Here is a 12,503-nt window from a genome sequence, read left to right as displayed (position 1 = left end):
TCCTTTTCACAGCCGTGCTAGACACTGCTTTAAAATGCCTTTTTAAAGTGAAGGTTAGACAGGGACATACAGTAAAGAAGCAATAATATGTGTGTTATTCTGCTTGAATATTCACTCTGTATGTAGCCCATAAAGCAATGAACAGTAAGCAGAATAAGAGCTACGCAAGAAGGCAATGCTACACCACGTCCACTAAAATTATCTCTTTTAATTATCAAAAATGGTCTATTGAAACACAATAGATCATGACAACAATGTATACAAACAAAATAAAAATTTCCCCTATCATTACTTGCTCTGGAAGAACCATTTAAAAACAACCAAGAAAAAGATAATGAGAAACATACTTCACAAGACCAACTCCAATAACATTCAATAACAGCTTCTCTCATCTCTAAACATCACATCAGAAACAGCTGCTTTATTCTGGAGACTGATTTAACCCAAACTGCTCAGGAGTATCTTCACAGTTTCTGTCCTTCACAGAAAACTACACAGAGGGGTTCCAGCAGCTGAAATGCTCTGTAAAATTGTCTTCCTTCCTGCAGTACTTCTTCAGTAAACATCACAAGGAAGTCTGAGGGCTGGAAGGACCCACTGGTTTATTTTCCTCCATAAATGAAATGCTTAATGTGCCATGTTGTCTCACTCCATGTTTTCTTTGTCATGAGGAGAAAAGTTCGTCGGCTGCAAGTTCCAGGCAGTTGGCCTTCAGTGCCATTCAGAATTGCATCATCCAGGCAAATGAGAATCCTCCCAAGTGCAACATTGTTGATCGAAAACCTAAAACATAAATATCAAGCAACTGCGCAAATGCATCATAGTCTAAGGTGTGTGCTTTGTGCTGTCAGGTCTTTTACAATTTTTTGTTTTCGTTTTTTTTTTTCTTTTTTTAAGTATTTTCAAACTCAGTATGGAATACTGATGCTAGCAAAGTATCACAATTGGAAAACTCATGCCCAGAAAGCCACCTGGTAAAATGGATGATAACTTTTCCTGTTAATGATGTGTAAAAAATATCATGCTGTGAGCTGAAAAGAAAATTTTGTGTGGGACAAAATAAGATGTGGATGCATGAACTCATCAGGACCAACATTACGCAGAGGATTTTGTTAATATAACTAAAGCGTCTATTTATTCTCCCAGTATATAACATTTAAATGGTCAATGTGTGTGCATTCATTAATTTCCCTAAATTGTACAAATAAATTCAGTAATTATTGTAATTCACAGCTCATTTTTGCAAACCTCCCTTGTCTAATTCAAAGTTCCAAAGCACTTAAGTGTCCAATGGAAACCTCTGGGGCATGGTTTAAAACGTGACAGGTCAGTTTCCTGCGTCTGTCTCTACTCCAGTCCCTCGCTGTGATCAAGGCGAAGATCTCTCCTGACAGACAGATGCCTTTCTTCCTCTTCATCTTCTTCCTCATCCTCCATTCCTTCCTCATCCTCTTCTTCTTCTTCTTCGTCGTCTGTGCCGTCCATGGAGTCCTCAGCGCCCGCCAACATGGCCTGCTGCATGGCCAGAGTGGCTGAGTCAGAGGAGAGAGGCTGCAGGCTGTCCATGCCCAGGGAACCTAACATACACACACACACACACACACACACACACACACAGATACAGATCAGTGCAAGCCTACAAAACTACCACTGAGACACACAGACATAGAAATTACTCACACGCCCTACCCCGACCTCACGGAGATCACTTTCGAATACAGAATATCTAGTAGAATATCTGTAATGAATATAGATTTAACTCTGTGGATTACTAAGAAGTGATTATTCCTTGAAAAGTGTATGCCTAGAGCTCTATGAAATTAATTATAACTTTGAATTATAATGTTAATATTTATTGATTCATATTCAAACTAAAATGATTATTTTGTATTTTATTCCAAGATGGTCTCACGGTTACACGTTACATAACAACTTTACATTCATTCATTCATTCATCTTCAGTAACCGCTTTTTCCTGGTCAGAGTTGAGGTGGATCTGGAGTCTATTCCAGGAATACTGGGTGTGAGGAAGGAATACACCCTGGATGGGATGTCAGTCAACTGCAGGGCACTACGCACGCACACATTTACAGCTATGGACAATTTAGCATAGCCAATCCACCTACAGGCATGTTTTTGGGTGGTGTAAGGAAACCCAGAGGAAACTTATATGGACACGGTGACAACGTGCAAAACTCCTCACAGGCAGTAACCAAAACTCAGGATCGATGAACTGGGGACCTTGGAGCTGTGAAGCAGCAATGCTACCCCCACTACGCCAACATGCCAACCATTAATACCAATTTTTATGAATCAATTTTTTGAAAGGTTACAAGGGTTAAGGTAAGGCTTATGGTACAGAATCTGTACCTTTTCTTATGATATCATTGGTATGAATTCAATTCAATTCAATTCAAAGCGTTTACTGTCATGTGCACAGTGAGGAAAAACAAGTTTCCCTGTACGATGAAATTCTTTCTTTGCTGTCCACATTGAATGCCAAGACAAGTGTAAACTATGTAAAAAATAAAAACAGACATACACATACATACAAACAAACATAATAAAGTATAGCTATGTTGCAGAAGTAGAAATATAGATTATGTATATAGAAATATAGACTATGTATATCTGTATGTGTGAGTGTGCAATACTGAAATGCAATATGAAATGGAATGAATTTCAACCAGTTTGTACCATTTCCTCATGAGATTCATTTTATCTCTATAAATGCACAGGGTTGAATGTATACTTGAACACTAATGCTGTTTCCAATGTGTTAAAGTAACAAAAGGAGCCATGGAGTTATGATTGTGCACAATGTGGCTACTAAACTGGATCCAGTAAACAAATACACAACTGATTTCCTCACCGTGACCATCTGTTGTATACCAAAAAAAGCATTGAAATGAGATCTGTGCTTTAGTTATGACTGTTGGAAGTACAGTGTTAGAAGCACTAACTGTCTGAATTGTTAGCAGAGTGAGGGCCATGTGTCTGCAGCACACCAGCCACGATGGAGTCAGGCCAGAAACGCTGCGTGGGTCTGTGCTGTGACTTCATCTTCTTGGCTTTAGGGGCAGGATCAGGGTTACTGGCATCGAGCATGGGCTGAAGAATACGCCTGCGTGCATTGATAAACCTTAAAAAAGACAGAAACGAGAAAGATAGAAATAGTCATTTTTGGTTATTGCATTGACAACAACATGTGAACACTAGATGGTGCCACGTTGCTACATATTACTGTGGAAGAATCCACAATCCTACAACATAGCAAAACAGGAAGCTGTAAAAACATTGAAGGAGTTGAGTTGCTTCTACTTTTAATCTTACCAGTTGTTTACTTGTAATAAGGTGAGGTTGGTTTGTGCGGCAATCTGTCTTTTCTCATCTTCTGTAGGATAAGGGTGCTAAAAAAAAAACAACAACAAATATTAATTTATTTTACTTATAGCTTACTTATGCATTTATTTAACAGAACAGTTACTCTAAAGTCTTTATATATTCTCTGATTTGGGGATTTTCTAATTCTAGTTTATGACTACTAAAGCTGCAAGTTACAGTTAAAATACTCCAGAAACAAAATTTTCCCTAATGGAAGAATTTGCACAAGAGAGGAAGAGACAGTGCTACACAATTCTCCATCACACCATGAGATGCTGGAAGAGCCAGGAGCGCATGATATTTGTGGCATGTTTGGGTAGGACTCCCCTCTTGTTCTTCGACTTCTTATCATCGCTGTCCAAGAGTGAGGCGAGGTCCAGGTTCACCTGAGATTTCACACAACACACACACAGATAGGTGGAATGAACTTCCTCTAGATGTCTGAACAGCTGAGTCACTGGCAGTCTTCAAACGACGTCTAAAGACCTACCTCTTCCGCAAGTACTTAAATTAGCACTTTAATTTTAAAAATTGTGTTGTCTGTGTGCTTTTCTTACTCTGCTACATCCCTCACAGAGTTTCTGACTGATGGTATTCTTAGTCCATGATCTAGTGAACCAGTATCAGGATGTATTTATTGATAGAGACTTTAAAGCAATTCTGTAAATCGCTCTGGATAAGGGCATCTGCCAAATGCCATAAATATAAAAAAAGCAGAGAGAGAGAGAGAGAGAGAGAGAGAGAGAGAGAGAGAGAGAGAATGAGTTAAAGAAAAAGCCAGCATTGAAGTGTGAGAAAAGTGAAATGAGAGAGAGAGACAGAGAAAGCAAGAGAGAGAGGAAAGCAAGTGTGAGGGCACCAGAGAGCAAGGAAGAGGGAGAAAGAGACAAATGGTGAGAGAAAGACAAAGAGAGATAGAGAATTTGAAAGGGGGAGAAAAAGAGATGGAGAGGGAGAGAGAAGGAGGGAGGGATAGTTGTTGCCACGGAAACAAAGAGTCGCCACTTGCCGTTCCTTTGGCAGGGGCAGAAATGCCCTCAGTCACCATAGCAACGCAATCGGAGTAATGATACCTAAAATTAAAGGCGTGGAAGGAGCGAGCGTTTATGGAGGCCTTTCATCACAAAGAGTGGCACGACAAATCTCCTTTAAATCAAACCTCAAACCTACATCACTGCAACAGGACGGACAGCCAGCTACAGGCAGTAAACACACTGGAAGGAATAGCACGTGTGTGTTTGTGTACATGTGTGTGAGTGTTTGTGTGCGTGTGTGTGTATTTGAAGGACTCACAATCACCTAGTTAACTACACAGGCCAAAGGATTCAAATGAGTTAAATATTATTATGCGATTTTTGCCCCAGATATTGTCCTCGGCCAGTGTGAAGTATTAACATTTCAGATGCATAATCCAGCACAGCATTGCATTTTGATACATAGGCAAATAAAAATGTATGGGAGGAAAAAAAAATCATTTCCACTATACACGTGAAGAATGATTAATTTTATGCCACTGCCATAACAGAAAGTTATAAAAAAAGCTAAAGCCTACTGCTGATTTTTAAATAAATAAATAATAATCAAGCTAAAAAAAATCTCCACATTATATTTGCAGCTGGGTGTCATGTGACTCCATTCCCTCCCCCACATACACATACATGCAGATGCATACACACACACCTCAGCTCTGGGAGTGTGTGCTCCAGGAAGCAGGGTGAATTAATTGGAGGCTCCATGCAGGGCTATCATTACTGAGAGCTTGCTGGTGACGTAATTACGGGTTGAGTTTTTTTCTCCCAGCATATGTGTAGAGAAGACTGTGTGGCCTGGGTACTCACCCCAGCTACGACTGTTGGAGAAAGTCTCTCTCACTTGTCTGCTGCTCTAAACACTCTCTCACATACACATACAAACAGCCATCTGCTCTAGAACCAACTGTTGTAGAATGATATCTATTACTGATGGAGAATCTTATGAAATCTTATGCAGTGGAACTTATGTTTTCGACAACACACAATTAGTGTGCAATTCCATCCATCCATTCATTCTCTGTGCCACATATCTTACACAGGGTCACGGGGAAACCTGGAGCCTATCCCAGGGCACAAGACAGGAGACACCCTAGATGGGGTTCCAACCCATTGCAGGGCACAATCACACACACTCACCCACTACAGACAATTTGGAAATGCCAATCAGCCTACAACGCATATCTTTGGACTGGGGGAGAAAACCAGAGGAAACCCCCGAAGCAAGAGGAAAACATGCAAACTCTGCACATAAGGGGTGGAGTTGGGAATTGAACCCCCAACCCCGGAACATGCGAGGCAACAGTGCCAACCACTAAGCCACCATGCCCCCCTAGTGTGCAATTAGTGTAGTGCAAATAGTGAAGCAACTAGCGTAACTAGCTAAGATTGTTTTACAAAGCAAAATTTAGCAGCATAATAAAATAAAATGTCACAGTTGACTTTCCTCAGTTTGCTGTGGTTAGCTACTTTGCCTTAGTAGCTTGTAGTGTAGCTAGCTATTTTATCAGAAGGGTCGTATGGATATAGCTTAGTTACTTTCAAACATAAATAAAATTAACAAGCAATAGTACATGGACTTTTATGAGGAATTAAAGCATATGAATCATAAACACACACTCTATTGAAAACATGAAGTAACTTTTTAAAATGTGAAGTGGTTGTAGTTAATAGCCAGTTTATGCACCCCTGGCAAATTAGCTTGAGTGTTGATAAGTTACAACTGCAAAGTAGCTCCCTTAACACACAATACACCCTCTGATCAAGTGGATACAGTCCTGAGAACTGGGAAATTAGGATGTCGAGGGTTATGACGAGGTAACAATTAAGCAAGCTAGTTGTCTTCAGTACAGACAACGTAAAGTTTTAGTGAAAGTGGACACGAGACAAAATAATGTGGAATATCAACATTTCTCACATTTGTGTTGCTAAATTACAAAGAACAGGCTTTGTATGACATCCAGTACTAATAACAACAATAACAATACCAACATCAGGAAATGTCAATTTCTAGTCAAGTCAAGTATTCCAGTCATGAATACCACAAGACTGCCATTTATATGGACGCTTCTTGTAAATAAAGTGAACACATTATAATCTTGTGCGTTTACTGTGTGAAACTAGCATCTGAATTAGACTCAGATCTGGAGTCAAGGCATTCTGTAGCTGTAGAAATAGTTGAAACTATTTTTGGGTTTTGGTGTTAAAAAAATCTCTCATTTCTAGAAATCTCAAATATTAGAACTTGATAGAATGCGTGTGTGTATGTGTGTGTTTGTGTTTATCTCACCTGTGTGTTCTGGAGCTGGATGGTCCCCTGCTGTAGAGTCTGGGTTAACACCTGCCCTTGAGAAGTCACCATAGCAACCGGTTGATACAGCGCCCCACCTGCAGGAAGCATTTACACACACACACACACACACACACACGTGTACAGTGCAACCGAATGAAGGATGGAAAACAGCACTAAGCATGTTTAATAAGCACAAATCATATAATTCTTGTTAATGTCAAACAAAATTCACTCCTAAGGGCCACTGAGGGCTCCAGGGTGATTTTAAATCCTGACAATGCCACAGCCATCCAGGGCTTCAGGCTAGTAGCTGTCATGCTGTAGCGGAGACGACCATTAACAACCACTAAAAATGGAAAAGAAATTGCATAAACCTTTTTTTAAAATGCCAGATCCTGGCCCACTTAATACGATTGTGGCTTCCTTTGCCTGCTGAATCTGCCTGATTCATCTTAATCCTCTATTTCTGTTAGGACCTCTGCACTTGTGACTCAACTTCTGCTGCTGTTGATAGTCTCACATTATAGTCACACAAATTTGCACTTCCTTAACAATTTATGCCCAAGACTCACCCTAGTTTAAGAGAACAATCTCACCTGTATTCTTCTGATTTGTGACCTTCGAAAACCCACGGCTGTAATTCTAAAGACTGTTCTGGATTCTGTCAAGGTTTCATCCTCATGGACTTTTTCCTTGCCACTGAAACGTCTAGCTTGTTCATTAGGGATATAAGTCTACATCCTGATTTCTGAAGAGCTGCCTATTATTTAAAGTGCTATACAAATAAAATTAAATTGAACTGAATTGAAAAAGCCACCAAGAACAGGGAGACTGTTGGGTTAAATGCACTTGTTTCATTCATGCTGTGTATATTTATTCTGCTGAGGTGTGGTACACAGGAGGAAGAAAGAAGGTGATACAGTATGTAGGGAAAGTTGGATTATTATTATCATCTCTTCTATTAATATAAGAGTTTAAAAATTATGAAATTGAGCAGGCATGACTGATTTAGATAGACATTTGTACTATGCTGCTACTCATGTTGGGTCATGTTTTGTGGATTGCTGTGAACTCCTCTCTGAGAAACACTCCCATTTAGTCAGATTCCTTTATTTTAAATGGGCTAAAGTTTCTTGTGTGTTTCTCTATTCTAGCCATGTCTGCCTTTCTCTCTTTCTCTCTTATTTATAGATAGACAGGCTTTCTAAGTGCTCTCCCTCACCTGACACCACCTGTGAGTTGATGCTGGTCATGCTGACATTACTCTGAGGCAGAGAGCAGGCTGCAATGCCCGAAGAGTTAACCGAGCTTGACACAGATGAGAGCGAGGAAGAGGAAGTCTGCATCATATCCTATAAAAGAACAAAAGAGACAAAGTCAGAGAAAGCAGAAAGAGTGGGAAGGGAGAGAAGATGATGCGACAGTGTGAAGGGAGAGAAGATGAGGCAACAGCTCACTGATGGTCACACTACTATTTCTCAAAACGTACTCATGTTGCTGTGTTACCTGCTGTAGGCTGGTGTGTGACGGTGAATATGGGCCACCTAGGTCATTGCGTAGCAGATTGTCACTGTGCATCTTAGTCTTGAGGCAAGTGATGTAGCGGTTGCAGAAGTCTTTACAGAGCTCGTTAACCTTCTCCAGCTCCAGCAGGTGGATCCGTAACACCTGGATTGCCTTCACCATCTGAGACACACAACAATGGTTTATCAGAAACGCCTTTGCAGAACCGTGCACAAGTTTCCAGCTATTAGATAAATGTAAAGCATAAACAGTAAGTTCATTTCATGACCATAGTATTATTATAAGAGTCTATCTGGGTTAAGAATGAATGGGAGATAGAACCGTATAATACTAAGGTTACCATTTCAATTTAAGAAAAAGTAATATCGAGTGCTATATCAAGGTGCTGAAACTTGTGTGTGTTGTAGTCAGATTAACTGATTAACTGACTTTCTGTGAGTCAGAAACTATCTGTCTTTTTGCTACAAATTTACTCAGCAGTTTGATGGCTGAAAGTCTGATGCGGTGAAAGCCGGTGCCCTGTTATTCTGTTATTCCAACATAATAGCTCTCTTTCTAGCAAAAAAAGGTGTAGTTTCACTATGGTGTTCAAAGAAATGAGCCTAAGGCAGGTGAAAAACTGATTACACAATGAAATCTGGTGCAGGAGGAATTGGCTGCTTTGCTCTAGTACATGCAGTCTTTGCTCCAAAAATTCTGTTGAGACTATCAGTTCTTTTTCATTCTTTTTCTTCCACTTGGATGTGACTAGACGTGCATGCCTAACTCCCAGTTCCCACAGATCGTGTGCCTTCAAAGTCAGCACTCAAGGACAACCAAATGGGCTAAAAAGCGCTTTGCCCAGGAAGAGATAAATCTGTCAATTACTGCAGCTCGTTCTGTCAGGGCGCCGTGCCATCTTCTGCCCGGTGTAAGCGTGGTGAGGAAGGGGGCCCATTGCCACTGGCCCATCGTAAAGCACACAGATGCAGAGTTAATTGACTGAGCTTCACTAGTCGGCCGAGAGCCCTGGTAATGATGAACATTGACCTTTCCCCCACTTTCTCATTTGCCTAATTTCTAATTACTGCTAGCTGTCAGGCAGGGGAGAGAGGAGGTGGTGGGGGAGAGAATGAGAATTAGGGCTTTAAAGGAATATTAAATTAAAATGCTTAAAGTTCTGTCATAAACCTGATTGCCTCTACCAGCAGGGGGTGCTGTAGCTGTAATAAAAATGTAGTAAACAGACGGGAAAAAGATTGTACAGCTTGTGATGACGATATACAGAGGTGTCCAGATGTACAAGGAAACATAAAGCCCTTTCATAAGTATGGACTGAGAAATGATACCAGGTTGTCGAGTTCGGGGTCTTCACTGAAGAAAGGCTTGCGCTCCTGCTCCTGCTGGTGCACGAAGTTCTCAATGTCGACATCGAAGCTGGCTGAGGTGATGCACTCTGAGCCCTGTGTGGCCTGCTCACACTTCTCAAACAGCAACGCCAGCAGTGGGAACAGCGGGTGCCTGTGGGGAACAGAGAGGGAGAGCAGGGTATAGCATTATCACGCAATACTAATGACAGAATCTCCATAACTGTGACCTTTCAAAAGAGGACAGAACATTTCTGGTCCTCACAAAACAACAAAAATCTAAAACTGATCTTTTGAAAATGGTGTAAGTAACATTTTCTATGAGTTTGGATGGATGTTATACTTGTGTCCATGTGCCCACATGTCAGAATTGATTTTGTGCATCTTATATATATATATATATATATATATATATATATATGTATATATATATATATATATATATATATATATATATATATATATATATATATATATATATATATATATATATATCCATATATATATATATATATATATATATATATATATCCACAAGAGGGCAGGTCAGAGCCAAAGTGTTGAGCAAGTTTCCATGTCAGTCTAAAATGTTAGCAATTTCAAGCCAACTATGCATATTTGGCATGAAGATGATGATACACAAACAGGGACAAGCTCCTCTTTAAAACATTCCACCATTGTGGTTGCTGTCATATGCTATTTCTCAAATACATATACAGCACTATGACCTAAAATGACTTAATAGTGACTACCAATCTACAAAATCTTTGAAGAGTACGTGACATTCTTTTAAATGTCTTTGTACGTACATGGGGTGTCATAGCTGTAAACACTCACCATATTGTAAAGAAACCATGTTACAAATGCATGTGATGTAAACAGTGCATTAAACATTGATATAATGTCATATTGCACCATGATGACATAATGTTAATTTCTGAGGATGCGCATAATCAGTACCAGCCCAAGAACATGATCACTGACCTAGAATCGGCCGTTCCTCTGATATATGTGCATTTTGGTAACAACTGACGTTCCCTGAGTTCTAGGTTTTAACTGGGTACAAGCACCATAACTGACTAATTACTTTAGGTGAAACTGTCAAGTACCAAAATACAGTAGTTTTACTAAAGTACACTGAAATAGAGGTGTAAATCGGGACAAGGATCCTGCAGGACCCAAGAAAAAAAGTCATGGGAGACGAAATCAGATAAGAAAGGCCATGCTGATTAACATGGGAGCATACTGGATATGGCATGTTTACGCTCAATCACTCATTTTTCAGGAACTGCTATATATTTTTCATTGTCATTGTGGTTTAAAGAGCTAATTTTATATTTAAGGGAAAACATAACTAAGTAAATTAAGAAATGCTGCAGAAGTGAATGGGATTAATCAAATTTTCTGTGGGTACAGGAAGGATTGGTCAAACTTTCTTTAGTGGTCAAGAGTGACTGTAGGAGCGGGTACACACACCTCTACACTGAAATTACAGACAGGTTCTGGCTATTAAGTATACAAGGTTGTATACTAGTTGTATACTATATGGCCGAAAGTTTGTGGACACCTGACCATCACACCCACATGTGCTATTTGACATCTCATTCAGATTTGGTCCCACCCTTTGCTGTTATAATAACATCCACTCTTCTGGGAAGGCTTTCCACTAGATTTTGGAGCATTAGTTCTTAATCCACAGGAGCATTAGTGAGGTCAGGCACTGATGTCAGGAAAGAAGGATGGCATGCAGTCGGCATTGCAGTTCATCGCAAAGGTGTTCAGTGGGGTTGAGGTCAGGGCTCTGTGCAGGATTCTCAAGTCCACTCTTCATGGACTTCGCTTTGTGCACTGGGGCATTGTCATGCTGGAGCAGGTTTTGGCCCCTTAGTTCCAGTGAAGGGAAATTGTAATGCTACAGCATACAAAGACATTCTAGACAATTGTGTGCTTCCAGCTTTGTGGCAACAGTTTGGAGTGTGAAGACCCACATAGGTTTGGCCATATAGTGTATTAAATAATTAAGAGGTTAAGTATAGTAATATAATACTGTGAAAGGAAGCAACGTTGATTGGTAATAATTTCTGTAATACTTTACTGACACAGATGTTACCTGTCATGTCATATGCTGTCATAACACTTGATGTCCTATAATATAACAGGGTTATGTTGCCATTATCACTAACTGCCATGACAGGTGTCATAATGTTTGATCTCATGACAGATTTTGGCATATGCTATTTTTTTTTTTTGCTAAGTTTACTTTAGTTAGCGTATGGCACTCTGAATGGCATGCCATGTACACACACACACACACACACTGACACGCTCATTCACAGCTAGGGTAAATTTAGAGTAGCCTGTCCACCTACTGACATGTTTTCATTGGTGGAAGGAAACCAAAGAAGGAAGAGGAAACGCACATGGACACAGGAAGAACATACAAAAACAATGAGCAGTGACAGTAGTTCTATACATTATATTGTGCGGATTTCACAATACAAAGGATAAAATGGTCACTAGTTACAAAGAAAGAAAATATTTAATGGGTCACGTTGCTCTATCTGTTAGGGCTAGTCAATATTTAATAATAATTAATATGGTATGTTTAGAAAAATATACCCCACATACCCCACCTTATGTGTAAGTCTGTTTACAGCAGCATTGTCATGGTAACCTGTTTTGCATTGATCGTGCTGGTTTCCTATTTTTATCTCTCACTCACTCTCATCCTAGTCCTCCAAACATTTCAAAAGCTGCACTGAATATAATGACACTAATGCACAAACCTGTCATAACAATGTGTCAAAAAGTTTACAATACATTTTCTTAGACTCATCCTAAGACTTATGTGACTTAAGACATTCTATAATCAGTGTTATAACATGTTCTAAAGCATGTGCTGTAACACCTGTTTTAAGGTGTATGCTA

At 39.8% G+C, this 12,503-nt stretch overlaps 1 protein-coding gene across 5 annotated transcripts in view; it reads right to left on the bottom strand.

Moving 5' to 3' along the window:
* Positions 1 to 188: 188 nt before the first annotated feature.
* The window catches only part of pknox2 (pbx/knotted 1 homeobox 2), a 73,734-nt gene continuing 61,419 nt past the window's right edge, over positions 189 to 12,503 (bottom strand). For 4 of the 5 annotated variants that reach the window (XM_026942046.3, XM_034312915.2, XM_053241292.1 and 1 more), the window contains 8 exons: positions 9,558 to 9,729; positions 8,212 to 8,391; positions 7,928 to 8,057; positions 6,703 to 6,800; positions 3,651 to 3,770; positions 3,334 to 3,410; positions 2,964 to 3,142; positions 189 to 1,577 (listed from right to left, as the gene is read on the bottom strand). In XM_026942046.3, the coding sequence (XP_026797847.1) occupies positions 1,348 to 1,577; positions 2,964 to 3,142; positions 3,334 to 3,410; positions 3,651 to 3,770; positions 6,703 to 6,800; positions 7,928 to 8,057; positions 8,212 to 8,391; positions 9,558 to 9,729 (1,186 nt within the window). In that variant the 3' untranslated portion in view covers positions 189 to 1,347. The remainder of the gene's footprint in view (positions 1,578 to 2,963; positions 3,143 to 3,333; positions 3,411 to 3,650; positions 3,771 to 6,702; positions 6,801 to 7,927; positions 8,058 to 8,211; positions 8,392 to 9,557; positions 9,730 to 12,503) is intronic. The other variant, XM_026942049.3, reaches the window with a different exon arrangement.

The sequence above is a fragment of the Pangasianodon hypophthalmus genome, chromosome 17 (genome assembly GCF_027358585.1).
Source record: "Pangasianodon hypophthalmus isolate fPanHyp1 chromosome 17, fPanHyp1.pri, whole genome shotgun sequence".
NCBI lineage: Eukaryota > Metazoa > Chordata > Actinopteri > Siluriformes > Pangasiidae > Pangasianodon > Pangasianodon hypophthalmus.
The sequence above is the reverse complement of the archived record's forward strand: the minus strand, read 5'-3'. Positions and strand labels throughout refer to the sequence as shown.